At 41.9% G+C, this 24,813-nt stretch overlaps 1 protein-coding gene across 1 annotated transcript; it reads right to left on the bottom strand.

Annotated features, from left to right (window-relative positions):
- Positions 1-585: 585 nt before the first annotated feature.
- FBXO40 (F-box protein 40) lies at positions 586-19,124 on the bottom strand. The gene is made up of 5 exons (XM_045902964.3): positions 18,920-19,124; positions 18,696-18,808; positions 9,079-9,111; positions 6,300-8,210; positions 586-3,862 (listed from the first exon to the last, which is right to left on the bottom strand). The coding sequence occupies exons 3-5, from the start codon at positions 9,079-9,081 to the stop codon at positions 3,647-3,649; spliced, it is 2,130 nt and encodes a 709-aa protein (XP_045758920.1). The 5' UTR covers positions 9,082-9,111; positions 18,696-18,808; positions 18,920-19,124; the 3' UTR covers positions 586-3,646.
- Positions 19,125-24,813: the final 5,689 nt, after the last annotated feature.

The raw sequence follows: 24,813 nt of genomic DNA, 5'->3' as shown, positions 1-24,813 counted from the left end.
TAAAAAAAGACTAAAGCTAAAGGACCACAGGCTCCGATGAGGTATTAAGAGGATTTAGGGTCAGAGACAATGGCCTCTACTAGAGAAAGTTCAGGCTTCCTTGTAGCTGGATGACTGAAATTGATGGCCAAGTAGAGCAGATAGAAGAAACTTATGAGCATTCTTTCTATGGTCCAGGGCCAAGGCTGATAGGAAAAGAGGTGAATACATTTGGATAACTAGTGGTGGGCAAAAAGCAAATCATCAAGCAAATTATGGGGATGAGAAAGAATGAGAGGCCCAGACCACTGGGTTCCGCAAGGTCTGATAGGAGATCCTAGGCAAAATCAAAATAAAAGTCAGGGATTTGGGGCAAAGATGAAGAAAACAGTGGGATCAAGGTGCAGCTAGGATTAGTGACTGATATCCATAATTGCTCTAGGACTTCATAAAGTTGGTGAGCTCCTCATGTGAGCACTGCATCCCTCAGGCTGATTCCTTGGTTTTTCTTTAAGACACACACTCCTTTGTTTCCACAATGACCTCTGTGCCAGTGAGTCACAAATCTGTCTTTAGACCTAACTTACAAGACTCACCCAGGTAGCCTTCCAGAGTGCAAAACAGCTTTTATTTCTGCTTCTAGAGACATTGGAATTTCCAGCATCCGGAGGCAAGTCACCAGACATATACGTAATCTCATTCTTCACTTCAGTTTGACTTGATATCATACATAGATCAGACTTTGACAGTGGTTTTCCTGTTACATCTCTAAGTCCCACATTGTTTTTCACTTTTCCCTTCATTATAAGACAAAAACTTCCTTTCTGCATCAGTGCTACAGACTTCACCCTCCACGTCTGGCTGATCTCTACTCTGGATTGACTTCTTGGTGGTGATACTTATTAAAGAGTCTGTTCATAGACACCTCCCTGTCCAAGCTCCTATTCCTATTCCTTTTCACTCTGCTCAGCTGCTTCTTAATCTGAGGCATGTCTAGCTGTCTTGCTTCTGTCAGGTAATTCTGCTGCTCATGCTACTCACCACGGCCTCATCTCATGAATCCAGTCAATTTTCTGTCTGATCCACAGTCTCTCTAAAAGGCTTCCTTTTTGCTCCAACTGCCCTCTCACCATAAAATGTGCTTGTTTGTGTAGACCGGTGGATACCTGTAGTACCCTGGTTTCCTGCAACATATTCAATTAGATATCTTACAAAATGTGTTTGATGATGTTGATCAATATTGCTCCAAAGGCAGCAACTAGGAAAATAAAGATGGACTGCAAGTGTGCAGCCCACATAGCCATACGGGCAGTCTCCTGGCTGCTCTCCTGAACCCTGAGCTGCCCAGGTTGTGAAAGAAAACCCTCTGCTCTCTTCCTTTCTCTCTATTTCTCATCTGCCTAAGAGCAGCCCCTGATTTTCATCTCCCTTGGTCAATAGCTCCCTTTCTCTCTTTTTCTAGTAAGAAAAGAGACCCTGAGTGGATATCAGGAGCTTTCTTTCTCCAGATAGGAGGGAACTAGATTCAAAAGGAGAACTTTTCCTTTTTTCCCGCTTCAGTGTTCAGTTGTTTCCAGTTACTCATCTTCACTGAATAAAATCATAGCTCACACTCTAGTTGTATTTTTAGAAAATGGTGCCTTATATACAAATGTGAAATATAAACCAAGAAAAAAGGATTAAGAAACAGAGTTACTTTACCAACTAGTACCAAGTGGTGCATGATAATGAAAAGATGAGCATATTTCTACTCTGGGACTTGCTCTAATACCTCCTTGACTCTTCTCACAAGTGTCTTCTACTTCATCTATACCAGCTCTGGACCATGTTCAGAGAGAGACCCAGGCAACAAAAAGCATCCATATTGACTAGACTCTTTCTTTTCATTGTTGAATTCTTTGTACTCTGCTTCCCCATAATACCTGTCCCCCTTTTCCCTTCTTTCTCACTTGCTTGAGGACTGCTGGGAAAATGGCACTGATTCAGGTGAGAGGGAAAGAAACACAAGATAAATAGCTCAATATGCCCTGCTTTTGCTATATCTGGAGAGAGCTGAAAGGATGTATTTTTTGCACATGACTTAAGGACATAAAGCCACACCAAACAATCAGCTCCATCTGGCTCCCAACTTAAAATCACATCTGTCTAAAACTTATCTAGTAAATAAAGAAGAGCTACATAAAATCATAACCATTGTAGATCATTATGTAAGATTTTGTTGTACTAAAAAGCTTATCCTAAGTTACTGCCACTGGTATGACATTGTTTAGGGTGGTTCTCAACCCAGCGTGGTTTCACTCCCAGAGGATATTTGGCAATGTCTGGAGACACTTTGGGTTGTTACCGCAGTGGGAGTGCTACTGGTATCTATTGGATAGAGGCCAAAGATGCTGCTAAATATCCTATAACACACAGGACAGTCCCTTACAACAAAGAAGTATTCAGTTCAAAATGTCAGTAGTTCTGCGAAATCCTGCTTAAAGGGATGGCAGTTTCTATTATGTATTTTACTCTTGTTTTCATGAGTATTCACTGTTTGTCACCCAAGACCAATGTATCACCCATTTCTGACAGACTGGAGTCATGAACAACAATAGGTAGGAGCAATTACAAGGAACTACTATGTGCAGGAGTGTTCCTTCTCATGGTGCCCCACCAGGTACTCGAGTGGTGTCTGGGACCTGGTGGCTGGTGCCACAGGAACTGCAGTGGGCCTTGTCTGGACTTCGCTGAACGTGTGATCTCTCCGGGCATGCATTCTTGCATGACGCTGAAGTTGGTGTTAGTGTCTTGTGGTCATCTCAGCTAGCTCAGGCTGGTGCCTATGCTTCCCTAATCCACACCTAGGATATAATTTTAAGAAGAAAAGAACCTTGACTCTTAGGTCATTTTTGACATGTTTAAAAGTAGGCTTGTGGCTTTTGGTGCTAGTTTTCTCCATTAATACAATGTCTCCTTTGGATTCTTCCTCATTGCGCAAGGCTATCCTTCTATATATTGCCAAGATTCTCCACAACAAACTCTGCGACCTCATTTCTGCCTCTCATTCTTTGGCCTGCAGTGCCCTTGAGGCTGCTGTGCTCAGCCAAGGTTTCCATTTTATAGGGCTGTGCTGTGCTTGGACTTCCTGGGCTTACAGGCAGTGGAGTGACTAAAAGAAGACCTGGACTTAACCATCAAGATAACCCCAGCTCCAGAACCATCAAACCATGTGCCCTTCACCCTGGGTGCCCTGTGACGCACCTCAGTACCCACTCCTGCATTACCTGCCCCCTATATTTGTAAATGCTTATCAACTAAAATGTTCCCCACAAAAGCACAGGCCTGTGCTCGTTATGGAATTTCACTGCTCTCTTGTTTCCTAAGACTTGGGCTCATCTTTCAAGTGGCCTCAAGTTATCTATTTTCTCCTCAGACTGATTTGTTTTAGGAAAAAAAAAAAGGGTGGGGGAAGGAAATAAGTTATCAGTATGGCCCTTATAGCAAGCGTACAAGCCATGGCTTGGGAAATTCTTAGACCTTGTGCAACTGCTCAGGTTTAGGGCAGTGCACGCTCCAATACACCTAGATAAGCACGTATGCAGTTTACAGAAGAAAGTCCTCAAAATCACACTCTGTCCTACTTTCAGTAACCCAGAGGGTGAATCCAATGGTGGCATCTGAATCTTTAGCAGGTGTGTCTTCCTCGTGGTCTGGCTCTAAAGGTGGTGACTAAGCTCTCTTGGGCCGGCTCCTGGAGCTGACACATGCTGGTCAAAAGAACTGGGTCAGTCTTATGCTCTACAACATTGAAAGGACAGGCCTTCAGGTGTTCAGACATAGAGGCAACTTCATTAAACTCCCAGCTCTTGATTTTGGAGAAGAGGCTGCTGAACTGCCAGATCTGTTAGGAAACACGGAAGTTCAAAAGTGAACACTGGGGCAATACCCTTGGCTGGCTTTATTTGAAGAGTATAATACCTTTCTGTTCTTCACGTTCTTAGCTTCCAGAGAGTGTTTAGCGGCCGCTGCAGACATTTGTTAGCTCCTTCGTCAGCATCCAATTCCTAGTTCACCCTTCCAATTGATAATCTTCCCAGCCAGCCATGTAATTGGGTGGGAATGCTTACCACACACCCACCCCCTCCCACCAGCCACAGGGATCCATTCTAGAAAGACACATGGTTCACATCAGGACAACTCGTGTCAATGAGACTCTATCCTAGGACTTTTGCTTGAGATATCAAGAAGCAGATTCTCTTTTTCCCTTTGCACTTGAACTGTGAAACTTCAGTCTTGGGTGCTGCTGGCAGCCCCCAGGGACCACCAAGGGAGAGCTGTTGTCTTAGAATGGAGCCACTAGAGAGGAAGTAGAGGTAAGAAATAGAAAGTAAAAAGGTCATTTGGGGGCATTTTTGAGCTGCTAGATCAAACTTTGCCTGAGCCATTGCCTTTGGGAGAAAGTTCCCTTTATTATTTATGCCATGTTAAGTTGGTTTTCTGTTGCTTAAAACTAAAAGTATCCTAACTAAGAAGAGTCACACTAGAATAGAAACCTCAGGAGAAATCTAAGTGTCTGGCACAAAAACCCCTTTTGGCTTTTCCACCTAGGATGTGGTGGCGAAGTCACTAGTTTTAAAATCTGGCTATGAGGGTAGGCATAACCTAATACCGTACTTTCAACTTGACACTTTACCTTCAGTTTCTTATCATTGTTCCAATATAAGAAAAATGTTTCCGGGGATCTTAGGACTATTTCTGTTTTTACTTTAAAAAAGCCATTTTAATATAAGCATCCTTTAGCTCCAACTAAATTCTCTTTTTTCCTTTCTAAAGGGAAATTAGTTTGTCTCAAATGATATTCTGGAGTGGTCAGCAATCACTGAATTGGGAACAAACATGAGCCAAAAAATAATGGAATTTCTAATATGTAGATTATTTGCATCTGATTTTATGGAGGAAGATATTAGACGTTCTAGACCCTACAGTTCCTAAGGGCAGGATCTCAGTCTTATTCATGTTTATCCCTAACGTGTGGATGGGGGGCAGTCAGTGTTTAGCACATGGATGCAGGCCTGGATACATGAAGGAGAGTCTCATAATTGTTTTTTGAAGAAGACTGCTCAGGGAATAAATAATGGAAAACATTTAAGATGTTTTAGACACAATCAGTGAAAATATGTGTAAACAACTGTAACTCTCCAGTGCCAGTTTGCACACACCCAAATTTTGGGAAGAAATTCAACAGTGAGGTTATGGAATATTGACTGAAATGGGTACTATCAATTTGTGGTTCATATTACCACATATTTACCATGGGAAAGGATGCTAAGGGCATCTCATAAATGATGAATTAGGAGTTTCACTTTTGTATGGTATAAGCTAATAGAAGTTATGATGCAGTTCAGCAAGATTAGGAAAAAAGAATAAAATTTTTTCCAAAAGGAAAGATTCTTTGATTTATATAGCATAATTTTTTGAGAAAGTAAATAGATATTTGAACCAGGAGAGATCAGTGGACTGAATTATTTTAGAATTTCAAAATGTCTTTAACAAAGGCAAAAACTGTTTTGTTGTTTTTTATATTAGTTGATATGGGACCGAGGAGACTTTGTTGGCATACTGTATCAGACTGCAGGCAGGAAACAGATGGCACACTTTAACTGGGTAATTTGAAGAGAATTAAAAAAAAATAACGATATACAAATGTGTGGGCAGGGTGTAGGAAAGCCACAAGATATAATGCAGTACCCGGGCTAGTAACAATCTAGAGTGTTAATACCCTGGGCCTGAAAGGGAAGAAGAAAGGAGGTCATTGGAACCAAGAATGAGTAATTGTGTGGAGAGAGTCACCTGATACAGTCACCTTCAGTGGAGGGACATGGTCAGTGCTAAGTGTCAAGGAGGGGAGAATGAATGCAGGGAGGAAGCCAGAAGAATAGATTTGTCAGCTCACTCTTCCTCCCTCCAATTTCCCACTGACACACTCCCATTAGATTAGCCCCGCTGGAAGCTGGAGGGTAAGGTGGCTGATTGAGGCAGGCTGTAGAGATCAGCCTCCTGGGGGACTGATCACAGTGGACCGGGTTGAAGAATGAGTCATGTGAGCAAACAGAAGATATCCAAGACACATACACTGAGATACACAGGTACCACCATCTGTATTGTCATTTATATGTCAATAGGTCTGTCTTGCCTACTAGAAGGACCTCCTTGAGTTCAGCGATTATGTCGTCTTCCCAGGAACCTAGTACAATGCCAGTGCCTAGTACAGTGCTTGGCACATAGAAAGCTCCTACTAAATAGTTGTTGAATGAATGAATGAATTAGGGTTTACTTGCCTCTCTGTGGACTCTCCAGGAGGTGCCTCCATGAGAATACCTCTTCTTCTTCCACTGCAGGAGGACCATCCCTCTCTCTTGTAACAAAGTAGCACAGATGTTTCTCATCAGCACAGACACCTGGGAAAGCTGGGACAGGCTGATGCTGTCCAAGAACCCAGCAATGTACTGCAAAACCTCCAGTGGCAGGCTGGTTAGACAATTCTGGCTTTTCCCTCCATGGCCTGAGAGATGGTTCTTCTTTGTCTCACTCAGCTCTGAAGCAACCTCTGGCTTGATGGTGAAGGTCTTGAGCTCCTGACTATAGATCACTTTTGCCTTTTGCCCTGGGGGACGGAAATGGTTTTGAATAAATGTACATCCCAAGTAGGCGAGAGGGCATCGATGCTGGAACCAGCCATTGAGACATGACTGAATGTCTGTGTGGACATTCTTGAAATGTAGGGGGAATTCATCCCTCCTGAAGAATTTGTTGCAAGTGAAAGTGAAGGCAGAGCTGCTCTTGTTGTGTCTCCTAGTCACACACTCACTGTGGAGTTCCACATGGAGCCCCCCTGGGTTGGCAGTGGTTAGGAGGTCAGCCAGCACTGTACCAGAGGAAAATTGTTCTGGCTCAAAATTGTATGTCTGTGTAGCAAAATCCATGAACAGCCCATCAATGCTTCTGGACTCAGAGATGACATGACCTTTAAGTTCTCTTTCTAAAGCACACAAGAGTGTGGTCTTGATGAGATCTGATTTGGGTAGGTCCTCCACCGTAATCCCTAAATCCGAAGTGTCTACTGCCTTGTGTTCACTTGGTTTACAACTCAACATGGCATCTCCAACACGAGCCCGCTTCCCACAGTAGCTCACAGGAACTTTGAAGGTATAAACTGTCTTCACTTCCTGAGCCTCAAGGTTGCCATAAACAAAGTCTCTCTCCTTAGGTGTGCAAGCGGGCATCTGACCAAAGTGAATAAGCATCCTCCCGTTGTGCACCAGATACATATTATAGTCTTTTGCATCCACAGCTGTTTTCAGTCTTTCCAGAACACCATCCTGCCAAGGGGCGAGCCCTGTCGTTTCCAGGGCTGCATGAAAGTCCTGCTGCTTCTGGTTTTCCTGCAGTTCTTTCTCTTTGAGAGCATCCTCTCCTACCATGTTATTGTCGCTAGAAATCTGTTCTTTCCCTGGGCTGTTTCCACTCTCGCTCTCACAGCCTACTGATGAGCTTGTTAAAGCAGAGGCTGCATGCTCTTTGCTGAATAAGTTTTCCCACTTGTCAAACTTGGCTAGGTCCATTCCTTTTTTGGTTTTGGCTAACACCTCTCGTTCTTCTTGACTCAGTTCTGCCATCTCTCCATTAGTTGCTGATAGAGATCCATGTGGTACCAAACTGGCTTCTGCCCCACCCACTGCTCCTCCCATTTCCTCCCAGCTGGCTTCACCATTCACAGTAGGTTCCTCCTCTGTGGGCTCTCTAGTTTCTGGGAAAAGTTCTACCATTTTCAAAGATCTGAAAAGGACCTTCTGGTCCTGGAGGGCCAGAGCTGTATCCAAACACTCCTCACTGGGGGTCTCTTTCATGATGTTCTCGTGAAGGGTTGTTTCAGAGTCCACATTTGGCCAGCGATTCCACTCCATGGAGCAGCAGACCACACTGGCAGGGCACACTTGCAAGTGCTTGGCCAGCTTGTGGCGGGACATGGAAAGGGGGCAGCCATATTCGGAGTTGAGGCACGGAACCTCCTCTAGAGGGCAGAGGAGCTCATGCTCTGCCTCTTTGCACATGTGGAAGGTGGCACCACAGGATAGGTGGCAGTTTATCACCAGACAGGAGACATCAGCCTCCACAGGAATGTGGCAGTGCCGGTTAAAGCATTTCTCACAATGTCTGTGCTGCCCAGGTAGAGGCCTGCGTGCCCTGCCCTAGAGACATCAATGGCAAGGAGAAAGAGAAAACAAATGGGGAAGAGAAGTTCTATGCATGTCTGTGACTGTGTTTTAATTGACTTATTTCCTGTTTATACATGCTTATTATGGGAACCTTGGACAATCTAGAAAATCATAGAGAAGGAAGCAAAATCACTCATAATCCCACAACCCACGAATAACAACTACCAACACTCTTTTCTTCATTTTCCAATAGTTTATTCTATGTATATAGTAGATATGTTTAGAATAGAAAAAGAAAAAAGCTGACTGTAATGGACTACACTGTTGATAATTGTTTTGAGTTGTGGATTATGGGGGATTTATATGACCCCATTAATACGATGAATACAGTTCTGCATCCTGCTTTGTAACTCTCTATTATAAAATGAGACCATACTGTTTTATTAATGATTCTTTGCAAACTGTCTTCTTAATGGTAGTGAACATTCCAGAGTGAGTATGTTGTCATTCATTTAACCAGCTATCTCCCCAGTGCTGGGAAGACAGGGGCCATGTCTAGTTTTGTTCACATCTGTGTCCCAGCACCTGGACCATCATAGGTACTCAATTTGCTGAAGGAAGGAATTATCAGCCATTTAGTATATTGCTGGATGTTTGGGTTTTTCATTTTTAAAGTTTAACTAAAAATCTCTGCTCACAAATCTTTCTCAGCTCTCTGCTTTTCCCCTACTCCATGTCAATTTCTTCTAGGTTCTGCTCTGACATCGCTGGTTTGGCCTAAAGTCAATAAATATCATCAAACCATTAGGGCAAATCTGCCAGCTGTTGGGCTACGGTTAAATGAAGCCAGCCAGATCTGGACCCCTGAAAGACGAAGATCCAATAAGCGCCTGGTACTTACCATAGCTTCCTAATTTCTTCTTGCTTTGTAAATCTAGGAGAAAACATGAAAATATAAATGATTAGTAAGAAAAGTATTTTGGTTATGTATATGAACAGGAGTCAAAGAGACTTTGCATACTCTTATTTAAATCCTTTCACCACCCTGGAGATAAATGTCATTGCCCATTTTATAGTCCAGGAAATGGAAGCTGGAGAAGTTAAATAACTTGTCCAAGGTGATAGAGCTGCTAAGCCATGGAATCATGGGCAATGTTGGCCCACACTCTTCTCACTGACCCACAATGTCCTCTGATGGGCATCTTACCAGCCATGGGATGTATATGTTCTGCTTCTTATAACTTTTCTTCATTGTCTACCAACCATTATCCTGACATTCCACCCATCCATACATCCCATCACTACCACATGCTCTTCCTGCCCAAGTTAACCTTCTAGCTTTCTCTCCCACTAGAGCTTCATGCCCACAACCTGATATCCAGGTTGGTCTGGGGCAGTGTACAAGTGTCTGTGATATATCTACCAACTGTCCTTCACCATGGTGAATTCAGCTGCACCATGGCTACAGCAGGGGTCAGACCTCAAGGGCCCAGAGTCTGGCTGAGTGGGGACTCTAGCAAGCAGAAGAGATGCCCTGCCTTCAGGAGAATCTAGCTCCTTGTCTGGTCAATTGGTCCCATGTGGGAATTTGTTGTCAGATCATCTGATTTTTCCAGAGAAACTGGGGATACAGATTTTTGTGAGTGGTGGGATGGTGTAGTGATTAGGAGGCAGACTATACAAAATTTAACCCAGCACTAGGAGTCAGTAGTTGTGAAACTTTGAAAAAGTTACTTAATGTCCTTGTTCATCATTTTCCTCATCTGTAAAGGGAGAATAATAATAGTACCTATCTCATAGTGCTGTTGTGGGGAGTAAATGATTTAAGTACCTGAAACTCTTAGAATGGTACTTGTCTCATAGACTTGATGTATGCATGTTTGCTATTGTAAAATAAGTGTTTTATATGTAATTATGTTGCAAAATTTTTGTTACATAATGTATCAAGGTAAAAATCCTTGGAATTTTGAAGTTGGCAACTAATTTAATTTTTCTAAAAAACCCCTCTACTTGGACCAAGGAAAAACATGTATGCAAGTTACAAAGCATCTGTAGCTTGCCAGTCTGCTGCACCTGGTCTAGAGAATTTGTAGCATAATGTTGGCACGGTGTTAGTCTGGGATGGAGTGGGGTGGGGTGGGTAGGTGGGGTGGAGTTAGCACCCAAAAGTCAGAAAATGCAAGTATTTTGTAATTTTATTTTATTTTACTTTAGGATTTGTTAGTTCATTCTGGGTGAATTTTCCTTCAACTTTTTAAAAAATTTCAAATACATAAGAAAGGTGAAAGAACGTATACAATGAACACCCATGTACTCTACCTAGATCCAAAAGTTAACATTTTGCCACTTTTGCTTTCTCTTTCTCCCTCTCTCCACACACACACACACACAAACACAAACACACACACACAATTTTTGCCAAACCACTTGAAAATAAGTTGCTGTTATCATGACACCTCATCCCTAAGTACTTCAGCATGTATTTCCTGAGACTAAGGACATTTTCCTTTGTAACTGCGATAACATTATCTCACCTAAGAAAACTAAAAAATATTTTCTAATATTACATAATCTGCTGTTTGTGTTCAAATTTATTCAACTGTCCCAAAAATGCCAAAAAATATCTTCTATACTTTTTAAAAAATTTTTAAACTTTTGAGCCAGGATCCCTTTAAGGTCAATTTATTACGTTTGGGTGGTTAAGTTTTTTTAAACTCTTTCAATTTGGAAAAGTCCCCTCAACTTTTTTTTTTTTTCAGAAGAGACAGCCTAAGTCTCAAGGAAATTATATTCTGATTTGTTCATACATTCGTTTGTTCATCCATTCCTTCAGCAAACATTTGTTGATTACCTGCAGTGTGCCAGTAAGGGAGCATAAGCCTCACCTGGCCTGCTTGTTTAAGTAGTTCTTAAACACCTTTACTCAGTAGAATCAGCTGTGATGCTTGTTAAATCTATAAATTTGCACTATAAAAATGGCAGCCACCAGCCACATGTGGTTACTTAAATTTAATCAAAATGGAATAAAATTAATAATTCAGTGCTTCAGTCATACTAGCTACATTTCAAGTTTCAGGTGCCACATATGATTAGTAGCTACTCTATTGGACAACACAGCATGGAGCATTTCCATCTGCATAGAAAGTTCTATTGGACAGCACTGCCATGCTGGCTGTGCCTCTGACTTAAGTGAGGGGTGTGTCTGGAATTCACATCCTTAACACCTTACCCATCTGATTCTTACGCACTGGGACTACTGAGTGTGAAAGAGGATTGTGGCAGAGAGTTCTCTATCCCTAAAAGCCTGAATCAGGAGGCAGGTGAGAAGTTGCAAGTGAGAACATCAAACAGATTCAGGGCCCAGGAGAAGATAAATGCAGGTGTTAAAGCCAGAGAGGGAATTGAGCAGAGCAAAGGGCTGTGAGGGCAGGACTGAGATGGAGCAGAATAGGATCGGGCAAGAGGACATCTTCTGGATGCAAGAGTCCAGCTACTGGACCTTCTAACATACAACTAAGCATTCAGTTAGGCTCCTGCTATATTCTAGATTGATCACTCCCGGGCGCAGGGGTTGGGGAGGGGAGTCCACTGAAGACTTACTGTGAAAATTCGTAAATGAGAGGCTAACGCATCTGGAATTATTTGGTGCTCAATAAGGGACCATTTAACACTGTGACTGGGGTGTTAACCAGCAGTGGAGGGATGGCATGGAAGGACTTAGAGCAAGAAACTACTTCGTGGACAGTGCGATGAAGCTGCAGGGGTAGGACTGATGGTAGTGGAATTAGGCAAGATGAGACAGAGGGCAGGCATCACAAGGAAATCACAGCATTTTTGTTTCTGGCTGGAGATGGGGAAAAAAGAGTCAAATTTGATGCCAAGATTTTGAACTAGGAATAGAGAATATTGCATGTAATTCTGAGAAAAACAGAAGCCTGAAGAGGGAATTGTTTTTTGGGGGGAAAGATGAGCCCCACAAGTTTAATACAAGTTGCTTAAGGTGATGACAGACCATGTGGATGGTAAGATGAGGACAGAATGGAAAGATGCAGATTTGAGAATTATTCACTTAAAAGTGAGAGAGGAAGCCATAACTGGGGAAAGAAGAACACAGGATAGGCATCTGAGCCATGAAGTACATAGCTGAGTATGACCACTTTCGAGACAGTAGGGAGAAGTAAAGCTGGAGGAGAGACCAGAGAGGGAAGAGTCAGAACCATGTGGCCTGATGTAAGGGAAAGTGTGAGCAATAGCCTGGAATGCTGCCTCAAGATGAAGAACAATGCTAACAATGCCACTGCTCATGGCAGGTCCCCAAAGAGCTCTTGCCAGAGCAAATGTGGCATTTCAGTTGTACAATGGGACCCTTGCCATTCAAAATGTGGTATTTGCTTAGAGGGGAGAGGGAAGCCATTAAACACATATTCCAATATGAACAGGGCCTGTGCCCTGGCTGGGAGAGTGTGCTCATCTGCTTTCTATGCATAAAAGACACTCATGAATAAAAATGGAGTCTGGATGATTCAGAGTCCCCTACTGGTTTTTAGGTGGGAAAGAAGAGGCAGATCCCAAATGGAATACAGCTACAAGAAAGAAGCTACCAGCAGCAGGAATGTTCAACTTCTTATTTGCCAGCCTGGCTCTGTCACAAAGTTGAGCCTAGTTTCTGGGAAGGGAAAAGCAGGTCTAGCTAGTTCTGTGTGCTTTATATGTGTGTAGTGAAAACTCTGCCCCAGCTGCAGGGATATGTCTGGCTGGAGGGACAGTGGTGATGAACTCTAAGCCTAATGATTTCTTAACCTTCAGCATTATAAAGAATGGTTCTTGTGAACAGTGCTATTGAAGCTGGAAACATTTGTGGTGGAGCCCTGTTGCTCACCATGTCTTTGATGTTATTTGAAAATATCCCTTTAAGAGAAAAGAAAAACAATGCACATAGGCAACAAAGATGCTGTTTCTTTTGTTTGTTTTGTTTTGTTTTTAATTATGCTATTTAAAGATCTTCTGCCAGGCTCTGGAAATACACCAAATAAGTGACTTTGAGAGAGGACCTGTGCTGAGCAGAAAGACACAGTAAGTGGAGGCCACTCTTTGGAGAAATTTGACAGTGGAGGGGAGGATAAAGATAAACATAACCTAAGGGCATAAAAAACCCATATCTGAAGCTTTTGTTGTATATGTAGGGGAAACTGTTCCCACTGAGATAAAGGACGATCTAAAATTCTTGATTGTCTAGTTATTGCTGGGTAAGCAATGTGGCCATTGCCCTGGTTTGCCTGAGACTCTTGGTTTTAGTTCTGAAAGTTCCAGATCCCAGGAAACCTCTTATTCCCACACAAACTTAGATACTTGATTGATCATCTTAGGTTGTAGCCAGTTGGTCTTGCCCCAAGATGATCAAATTATATATATCATCGGTTATCTTGTGACATAAGATGCCTTGTTCTCCTAATCTCCATTCTAGTGCAGTGTCTGGGTCCCTATCCTCCACAGTGTTTGCCTGAATTTCCTAGATGGAGTGATTTTTCTACGTTTTGGATGTCAGGGAGAAAGAGTAGTAAGATTTTAGTGCCTACCATGTTCTTTACATAACATCTCACTTAATCCTCACAATGGCCATGAGACGTGGGTTTTACCCTTTCCGTTGGAACACAAAGATGCCTACACCCCTACAGTGGAACACAAAGACGCCTATCTGGTTTCAAACTCTGTACTCTTTGCTATTATCATACTGCGTCCCTCAGAGACCCACAAAGACATGTGGTCTATCCCCATGATTTGGGAAGAAAGCAAGCCCATGACTAGAGCCCATCAGGCAGAGCCTCTCTTCCTCCAGTTGGGCACAGAAAGGTATATACGCCTATAATCTTTCTGGATTGTAGATGATCTGGATGATCTTCATACATAGGAAGTTCATAGAAAGCACCTTCATCCCCATGATTCTTTTGTTGTTGTTGTTCTCCTCTGGGCCACATCCCATACGTGCCCCATCTGAATAGAGGAAATACGAAAAGTACCCAGGTCCCATGGCTTCGCATTGGAGGTAGTACACATATGAAAGTAAAGTCTTTAGGGTTAAAATCTCTAATATAATACAGATTCTGAGATTTAAACTGAAAAACCTACTAAATTAAAGCACGTACATTATAGAAACTCTTCACTGTGGAAAAAGTTGACAAAATTCTATGCCTGAAACAACATATTTTTATCCAGGTGCCATTTCCTCCTTTAGTTTCTATGCCCCTATGTTCACCTTTAAATTCTTACTTCCTGTCTGAAAAGGCAATACGTTCCCTCCTCTTAAAAATGAACTTCAATAAAGTCTATGGTCAAAACAGTCTCTGAAACACTCTCCCCAAAATAAGTTTTAAAGTTCCCCTGGATAGAGGAGATAGCAGTCAAAATAATAAAATTTAAACTTAAATAGTTTTAAAAATCTACACAGAACTAGATTTTACTGGTTGTACTGGATGCAGTTTGAGTGGAATATGAGTAGATGGAAGGACCAGGTACATGAGTTTAAGGGATGGATATTTCTTTACAGAAATAGGGGATACTTTAGAACCTAGCGAGAGAGAAACATTTGATACAGGTTGTGGTGCTGTGTGGACCACTCAGAAAGGAGTAAGGTAAGTGAAAGAAAGGTGAGTCAGCTAGAATAATGGCCCTTAAAGTGTGATACCCTGACCCACAGTGTCAGCATTACCTAGAAACTGGGTAGAAATATAAATTATTGGACCCTACCAAATCACACCTACTGAATCAGAACAACTACATCCAACTGATGCTGTTGTAAACTCAAGATGCCCACACCCCTGAGAACCACTGAGCTAGAAGCTGGTTGATTTTGTGCTCCCAATCACAAAGGAACTAGCATAAAGCCCTACACAGGAAGGGTCTTCCTTCCTACAAGTTAGGTAGGAAGGCCAGTTAGGTAGGAAGGCCTTGGGGAAAGACCCAAAAGGGCATTGGGCACTTCTGTCCATTTCTTTCCATCTCCACCACCACTGCCTGGGTCCCAGCACCATCATTGCTTATCCAGTCTGGTGCAAAAGACTATAATCAGCCTCACCCCTCCCATCTGGTGCTCTGTACCATATTTACCAGCAGAAAGAGTGATTTCAACAACTTTTTAAAAAAAAATTTTAGTTAACATACAGTGCAATATTGGTTTCTGGAGTAGAATTCAATGATTTATCATTTACATGTAACATCCAGTGCTCATCACAACAAGTGCCCTCTTTAATCCCCATCACCCATTTAGCCCATCCCCCACCCACCTCCCTCCATCAACCCTCGGTTTGTTCTCTATCATTAAGAGATTGAGGCATCTTTATTTTCTTGGTGCAGGTTTGCCGTTTTTATTATTTACCTATATACATTATTCTGTTCATTAAGGAAAAAAAGAAGGTGTCCGTTGAAATTGGCTTCTCTCACAATGGGCTGCAGAGTCAGTTCCCCTTAAGGGAGGTTGTTGGGATGGTGTGCTCAGGGATGAAGGCCATCAATGAAGCAGAAATTATCTGGCCAGGAAAGTGTGTTCAGGCGGGAAAAGAGCTCTGACTGGAATATCAAGGGAGAACAAAAATGTTCCCCAAGGAATGTACAAAATAGTTTCTGAGAGACTGAGTATAGCTAACAGGCTCCAAGCACTGTTTATTCAATAGGATTGAAATGAATGAAATTGAATAGAACCCTAAAGAAAGCAGCATTTTGAAAGAGCTGTGAGAGCAGTTTGAAACAAACTTAGGAGGAAAGTGTAATGATGTCAAATGTATGCTAATTTGGGGCTTTTTTTTTCTTTTTAGAGAGAGAGAGTGCACATGCATGTGAATATGGTTGGGTGGGCAGAGGGAGAGAGAGAATACCAAGCAGGCTCCACGCTCACTCAGCACAAGCCTGACCCTGATGTGGGGCTCAATCCCACGGCCCTGAGATCATGACTTGAGTAGAAATCAAGAGTCAGAAGCTTAACCAACCGAGCCACCTGGGTGCCTCCCTGGGGCTTTTTTTTTTTTTAAGGAAGAAAGAGAAATGTTTTCAATGTTATTAGGTGAATGTAGCCTTAACTGAATGGAAAAGACTTCTTCAGGCTTGAGTTATAATAGACACTCAGCTGCCAGAATTGTTTTCCGGAGGTTGTAGTACTTGTTCTAAATCCTTACAGTCATAAATCAGAAATCTGGATCAGGCACAGAACCATAAATCCTCTGCTCTGCAGCTCCTGAATCTTCAATGTGTATAGGAATCACCCGGGCAATCTTCTTAAAACGCAGATTCTGATCTGGTAGGACTGGGGTGGGGCCTGAGAGTCTTCCCATATATAACATGCTCCAGACAATGCTGATGGTCCGAGGACCTCCCTTGGAAAGGAAAGTGTCTAGTTTAACCTCTTCATTTCCTGCAAGAGAAACTAAGGCCCAGAGAAGTAAAGCGTCTTGCCCTTGCTTCTCACCTTGATGTAATAGTGAGAATTCCTTGGAAACCACATGCCACACAGAGCTACCTGTGAAGCGGTGGTGGCCAAGGGCACGTGGGCAGCCTAGATGGTACTGAGGGCAAAACAGGACAGAGTCTGGAAGAATGAAGAAGAGGTGGAGCCTGAGTGTCACTGGCCAACAAGGTCACGAGAAGGCCTATAGCAGGTATATTTAAATCCCTGACACAAGCAAAAGAGAATGGGATTAACAGATAATGGCTTTAACATTTGTTACTATAATTTTAAAATTAGTAGGCAAACAGGGTTGATGTCAGGGAGATATTTTTAGGCAAGGGGCCCTTTCAGCACCCCTCACATGATGTCAGCAACTAACTATTTTGCCTCCTCATGTGGCTGGCCCTGGTGATAATTATTTATTCCTGAGCTTTAACTTCAGTGGAAGTGACAAGGTCAAAAGTTAAAGATCAGAGATATTCTTTAACTCTTAATCTGTTACCCAGCCGATTAATTAGTTACTTTAATTATATATTGTTAAATTGTTCCCCTGTTATGGAGATATTTAATTCTGAGGAAAGAAGATGTATAAAGTGAAATACTAAAAATATCCCTTTGCCTGGAGATTTTAACACAACCGTTTAGTTGGCTGACGACAATTCCCACATCTGGGTCCATAATCCGGGGCTTCTGGGCTATGATTCCAGCATTTTCATTATACCCTAGTTAATTCTCCTATCTGGTGCTTCTGATATTAGTATCAGTATTTTAAATTACTGCGTTGTATTGGCCACAAAAGTGCTAATTAGCCAGATTATCTAGGGGTAGCTGTAAGTCAGCCTGTCTGCTGAGCTATCCTAAATCAACATGCCCCAGTCTCACTAGGACAGCATCCCAGCATATACCTTGAAGACCTTGTGCCACGGAAACCCTGACAAAATGACGTGAGGCAATGATACACAATGCACTGTGCCTAATGTATGTAACCTAGACATCAACAGCGCAGTTATGGAATACGTCTGGAGGTTACAGAGCAGGAAGGAAGGAATCCAGGTGTTACGGTATCAGAGCAGCTCTCCCTTTACTTGGCATTGGTGGCTTTAGCCTGTAAACCGCAAAGTTCAGAGTGTACAGAATCCCTTTTGCTGCATAGGCCACTTCCTAGGATGTCCTTAGCTGACCTATGAACACTAAAGTGAGGCCCAGAGAGAAACAAAAAAATAAACACTTTCCCCTTATCCCTGACAATTGATTTGTGCATGCAACACTATGCAGTTATTTAAAAAACTAGAAATAACCTACATTTTAAAGCTTTCCATACCTCAAGTATCGTTAATCATTTTCCTTTTGTCCCTCTGGACGTGCAAGCTTCAAGTTTGTAACAATTTTTTGGTTTGCATGCAAAAGCCTGTATAAGTTTTTCAACTTGCAAAATATTTGCACTTCTATTCCATGGGTGCATTTTGGATTCAAGAAATTTGGGGAGGAGAGAACCACATTTAGGCAATATTGTTAGAGAAAAACAGGTCTTAGGCTCTACAGGCAGAGTTTGAATAGCACATGCAGTGAATAAAACTGTGCTCCGTTAACCAGTGGCGTGACACAGGGGATGGAATTTAAGGTACATAAAATGGTCAACGTACGCAAGAATGACTTGCAGTTAACACAGCCAATGTTGATTGGTGAAAAGATCACAGCATTTGGACTTTAAAAAGTAGAAATCCTGGGTTCTAGCCCTTCCATCTATTTCCTCACCACCTCCTCCACCCTCCCCTAAGCCCCCACCACCACTGGGTAACTTCAGAGATCCCACATAGCCCCTTTTGTTGGTTGTAAAGGAAAGAATGTAAGCTGCCCGAAAGCAGGGGATTTCTCCCTGCTCCAAGATTTTAGATTTAAAACAAGAGTTTACATATGGCTGGGTCTCATTCTCAGAGCCAACCGCTTTCTCCACCACGGGTAACTAATTTGCTTAACCATCGTCTTGCTCAGAGCAAAAAGGTGACGTGCAGCTCAGCCTCTGTCTCCACGTTCACCACTCCAAATGTCTCCTTGGCTCACCTGCTCATGTTTGAAAAGCTTACCTTAATGGCACGGGCTGAGTCAGCATCTGCTGCACCTGTGTTCCTTGACTGAACAAGCCGATTGCAGGAAGCAGCTGGGGGTGCCTCAGTCCGCTGCAGCAGAGGACAGAGTTCTGTTGAGGAGGCAGGGGAAGCAGAGAAAACTTCAACAGAAATAGTTCAAGTGTTTCGAAGTTAAAAATAAAACTATATCACAAGGGGCAATGTGACCAGGCTCAGCTTACGATTTTTTTCTTTCCCCCGTATTTATCAACACTTGGGTCTCCATTGGAGTAGCATTTAGCCGGGGAAGCCGGAAGGGAAGTGAGCTTTTACATCAATAGGGTTTCTTTCCCTTGAGGAAGGGAGAAAAGCCATTTAAGAAGGATCATTTTCAAGGCCAGAGTGGCCTCTCAGACTCTTGTGCGTGCAGTCAGCAGATCCAGCTGTGCTCGCTGTGGCTGGTGGAGCCTTCAGGCCAGGAGGCTGCTCTAATTATAACCATGCTTTTCACCTAAACCCATCACTGGCTGAAGCAGCAACTTGTGCAAGCGACATGCGGTCCTGTTTCTGTTTCTCCTATTTCTTGTCATGACAAGTAAGTGGCTGTCCTCTCCTGGCCCTCTGCTTCCCCCCATGGCAGGGAAAGGGAGGGTTTGTAAACCAGAAATCAGACGCAGAGTGAGCCCAGTGTGAGAGAATTAGAGGCGGTCAGCTTTCACTTAGTCCAACTGCCTTTTTTTTACAGATGAGGAGCCATAGGGTTTAGAGAAGTAAGTTGTCCATTCAAGGTCACACAGCTGGCTAGTGGAGGAGCCAGGGGAAAGACTCGGGTCTTTTTTTTTTTTTTTTCTCCTTCTTCTTAAAGAGAGAGAGGAAAAGAGGGAGAGAGAGAATCCCAAGCAGACACCCCGCTGAGCGCGGAGCCAACACCAGGCTCAGTCTCAGGACCCTGACATCATGACCTGTGCGGAAACCAACAGTCCGATGCTTAACCAACTGTGCCACCCAGGCACCCTGCCTCGGTTCTTTTAACTCCGAGTCTGGTGCTCTTCTTTACCTCTTCTTCAAAGAAACTCTTTCAGCTATCTTTTGAGGAAAGAAAATATATAATCCTGGCTTTGCTAATCTATGTATGTGACCGAGTTACTTACCCACTCTCTACCTCAGTTTTCTCAGTTGTGAAAGGGGATGATAATACTTGGTGTGACTATGTGTTAATAAGCTAACACATTAACGCTTTAATACATGTAAACCACATGAATGATGTCAGCACATACCAAGTGTTCACCAATGCTGTTATTTGAATATATGGACTGAAAACAGGTACTGAATTCTGGCGCAGTTAACAGACACTGAATTCCCCTTTTCCCTGGATTCGTCCATGCATGTATGTCTATGTAGGTACGCTTGTCTGGGGTGAACAACTAGCAGTTGAAAATTATAAAAATTTTACATGTTGATCTTGTATCCTGACACTTTGCTGAACTTGTTTATTAGTTCTAATAGTTTTCTTATGGATTCCTTAGGATTTTCTATATACAGAATCATGCCATCTGTGAATAGAGGTATTTTTACTTCTTCCTTTCTAATTCAGATGCCTTTTATTTCCTTTTCTTGCTTGACTGCACTACCTAGAACTTTCAGCACCATACTGAACAAGAATGGGGAGAGTAGCCATCCCGAATTTGTTCCCTGTTTTTGATCTTAGGGGAGAAGCATTCAGTCTTCTGCCATTAAGTGTGCTGTTACCCTTGGATTTTCTGTAGATGGCCTTTATCAAGTTGAAGAAGTTGGAAAGTTTGTCCTAGTTTGTTGAGTGCCTTTTTCATGAAAGGGTGAGGAATTTTGTCAAATGTTTTTCTGTGCCTGTTAAGTGATCCTGTGGTTTTGCCGTTTATTCTATTAATATAGCATATTACTTTAACTGATCTTTGTATGTTGAATCAAATTTGCATTTCGAGATCAACCCCACTTGGTCTGGCATATAATCCTTTTTATGTGTTCCTGGATTTGGTATTCTAGTATTTTGTGGAGGATTTTTACATCTTTATTCATAAAGGATATTACTCTATAATTTTTTTTATGATGTCTTCATTCAGCTTTGGTATCAGAGTAATGTAGTCTCATAGCATGAGTTAGGAAGTGTTCTCTTTTGGTTTTCTTTGGAAAGTTTGTGAAAGATTGCTGTTAATTCTTTAAATGGTAGAATTTAGCAGTGAGGCTATCTAGCCCTGGACTTTTCTTTGTGGGAAGTTTTAGATTATTAATCTCTTTACATGTTAAAGCTCTGTTTACAATATTTCTATTTCCTCTTGAGTCAAATTTGATATTTTGTGTCTTCCTAGGAATTTGTCCATTTCATCTAAGTTATCTAATTTGTTATACAAATTATAAAAATTACACAATTATTCATAATATTTCTTTACAGTGCTTTTTATTTCTGTAAGGTTGGTAGTTATATCTCATCTTTAATTTATGATTCTAGTAATTTGAATGATTCTAGTAATTTGAGTCATCTTTTTTTTGGTCAGTCTAGCTAAAGGTTTATCATTTTGTTGATCTTTTCAAAGAACTAGCTTTTTTTTCCTTTCAATTACTTATACATTTTTTATTTTAGCATAGTTGACACACAATGTTACATTAATTTCAGGTGTACAACATAGTGTTTAACATCTGTGTATGTTATGCTATGTATGCTCCAGTGTAGCTATCAGGTCTCACTCTCCTATGCTATTACAGTGGTATTGACCATATTCCCTCTGCTGTGCCTTTTATTCCCATTACTTAGTCATTCTGTAACTGGAAGCTTGTATCTCCACTCTCCTTCACCCATTTTTTTTTTAATCTTATGTTAATCCCCATACATTACATCATTAGTTTTAGATGAAGTGTTCCATGATTCATTGTTTGTGCATAACACCCAGTGCTCCATGCAGAATGTGTCCTCCTCAATACCCACCACCAGGTTAACCCATCCTCCCACCCGCCTCCCCTCTAGAACCCTGTTTGTTTTTCAGAGTCCATCGTCTCTCATGGTTCATCTACCCCTCCGATTTCCCCCGCTTCATTCTTCCCCTCCCGCTACCTTCTTCTTCTTCTTTTTTTTTCTTAACATATATTGCATTATTTGTTTCAGAGGTACAGATCTGAGATTCAACAGTCTTGCACAATTCACAGCGCTTACCAGAGCACATACCCTCCCCAGTGTCTATCACCCAGTCACCCCATCCCTCCCACCCCACCCCCCACTCCAATAACACTCAGTTTGTTTCCTGCGATTAAGAATTCCTCATATCAGTGAGATCATATGATACATGTCTTTCTCTGTTTGACTTATTTCACTCAACATAATACCCTCCAGTTCCATCCATGTCGTTGCAAATGGCAAGATCTCATTCCTTTTGATGGCTGCATAATATTCCATTGTATATATATACCACATCGTCTTTATCCATTCATCTGTCGATGGACATCTTGGCTCTTTCCACAGTTTGGCTATTGTGGACTTTGCTGCTATAAACATCGGGGTGCACGTACCCCTTCAGATCCCTACTTTTGTATCTTTGGGGTAAATACCCAGTAGTGCAATTGCTGGATCATATGGTAGCTCTATTTTCAACTTTTTGAGGAACCTCCACACTGTTTTCCAGAGTGGCTGCACCAGCTTGCATTCCCACCAACAGTGTAGGAGGGTTCCCCTTTCTCCGCATCCCCGCCAACATCTGTCGTTTCCTGACTTGTTAATTGTAGCCATTCTGACTGGTGTGAGGTGATATCTCATTGAGGTTTTGATTTGGATTTCCCTGATGCTGAGTGATATTGAGCACTTTTTCATGTGTCTGTTGGCCATTTGGATGTCTTCTTTGGAAAAATGTCTGTTCATGTCTTCTGCCCATTTCTTGATTGGATTCTTTGTTCTTTGGGTGTTGAGTTTGATGAGTTCTTTATAGATTTTGGATACTAGCCCTTTATCTGATATGTCATTTGCAAATATCTTCTCCCATTCTGTCGGTTGTCTTTTGGTTTTGTTGACTGTTTCCTTTGCTTTGCAAAAGCTTTTTATCTTGATGAAGTCCCAATAGTTCATTTTTGCCCTTGCTTCCCTTGCCTTTGGCGATGTTTCTAGGAAGAAGTTGCTTCGGCTGAGGTCAAAGAGGTTGCTGCCTGTGTTCTCCTTTAGGATTTTGATGGACTCCTGTCTCACATTGAGGTCTTTCAGCCATTTGAAGTCTATTTTTGTGTGTGGTGTAAGGAAATGGTCCAGTTTCATTCTTCTGCATGTGGCTATCCAATTTTCCCAACACCATTTGTTGAAGAGACTGTGTTTGTTCCATTGGACATTCTTTCCTGCTTTGTTGAAGATTAGTTGACCATAGAGTTGAGGGTCCATTTCTGGGCTCTCTATTCTGTTCCATTGATCTATGTATCTGTTTTTGTGCCAGTACCATGCTGTCTTGATGATGACAGCTTTGTAATAGAGCTGGAAGTCCGGAATTGTGATGCCGCTGGCTTTGCTTTTCTTTTTCAACATTCCTCTGGCTATGTGGGGTCTTTTCTGGTTCCATACAAATTTTAGGATTATTTGTTCCATTTCTTTGAAAAAAGTGGATGGTATTTTGATGGGGATTGCATTGAATGTGTAGATTGCTCTAGGTAGCATTGACATCCTCACAATATTTGTTCTTCCAATCCATGAGCATGGAACGTTTTTCCATTTCTTTGTGTCTTCCTCAATTTCTTTCATGAGTATTTTATAGTTTTCTGAGTACAGATCCTTTGTCTCTTTGGTTAGATTTATTCCTAGGTATTTTATGATTTTGGGTGCAATTGTAAATGGGATCGACTCCTTAATTTCTCTTTCTTCTGTCTTGTTGTTGGTGTATAGGAATGCCACTGACTTCTGTGCATTGATTTTATATCCTGCCACTTTACTGAATTCCTGTATGAGTTCTAGCAGTTTTGGGGTGGAGTCTTTGGGGTTTTCCACATAAAGTATCATATCATCTGCAAAGAGTGAGAGTTTGACTTCTTCTTTGCCAATTTGGATGCCTTTGATTTCTTTTTGTTGTCTGATTGCTGTGGCTAGGACTTCCAATACTATGTTGAATAGCAGTGGTGATGGTGGACATCCCTGCCGCGTTCCTGAACTTAGGGGGAAAGCTCTCAGTTTTTCCCCATTGAGAATAATATTCGCTGTCGGTTTTTCATAGATGGCTTTATGATATTGAGGTATGTACCCTCTATCCCTATACTCTGAAGAGTTTTGATCAAGAAAGGATGCTGTACTTTGTCAAAAGCTTTTTCTGCATCTATTGAGAGGATCATATGATTCTTGTTCTTTCTTTTGTTAATGTATTGTATCACATTGATTGATTTGTGGATGTTGAACCAACCTTGCAGCCCAGGGATAAATCCCACTTGGTCATGGTGAATAATCCTTTTAATGTACTGTTGGATCCCATTGGCTAGTATTTTGGTGAGAATTTTTGCATCCATGTTCATCAGGGATATTGGTCTGTAATTCTCCTTTTTGATGGGGTCTTTGTCTGGTTTTGGGATCAAGGTAATGCTGGCCTCATAAAATGAGTTTGGAAGTTTTCCTTCCGTTTCTATTTTTTGGAACAGTTTTGGAAGAATAGGTATTAATTCTTCTTGAAATGTTTGGTAGAATTCCCCTGGGAAGCCATCCGGCCCTGGGCTTTTGTTTTTTGGGAGATTTTTGATGACTGCTTCAATTTCCTTAGTGGTTATAGGTCTGTTCAGGTTTTCTATTTCATCCTGGTTCAGTTTTGGTAGTTGATACATCTCTAGGAATGCATTCATCTCTTCCAGGTTATCTAATTTGCTGGCATAGAGTTGCTCATAATATGTCCTTATAATTGTTTGTATTTCTTCGGTGTTGGTTGTGATCGCTCCTCTTTCACTCATGATTTTGTTGATTTGGGTCATTTCTCTTCTCTTTTTGATAAGTCTGGCCAGGGGTTTATCAATCTTGTTAATTCTTTCAAAGAACCAGCTCCTAGTTTCGTTGATCTGTTCTACTGTTCTTTTAGTTTCTATTTCATTGGTTTCTGCTCTGATCTTTATTATTTCTCTTCTCCTGCTGGGTTTAGGCTTTATTTGCTGTTCTTTCGCC

The sequence above is a fragment of the Mirounga angustirostris genome, unplaced genomic scaffold, assembly GCF_029215605.1.
Source record: "Mirounga angustirostris isolate CCGP_5_RB_7025 unplaced genomic scaffold, mMirAng1.0.hap1 SCAF_1, whole genome shotgun sequence".
In the NCBI taxonomy this organism is placed as follows: Eukaryota; Metazoa; Chordata; class Mammalia; order Carnivora; family Phocidae; genus Mirounga; species Mirounga angustirostris.
Note: the sequence above shows the minus strand (reverse complement) of the source record. Positions and strands in the feature narration are given on the sequence as shown.

Coding starts and splice junctions, on each gene's coding strand:
- FBXO40 (XM_045902964.3), bottom strand. Junction 3,863..6,299: donor CCTGGAGAGTCCACAGAGAG/GCAAGTAAACCC, acceptor GTTTCCTAACAG/ATCTGGCAGTTCAGCAGCCT.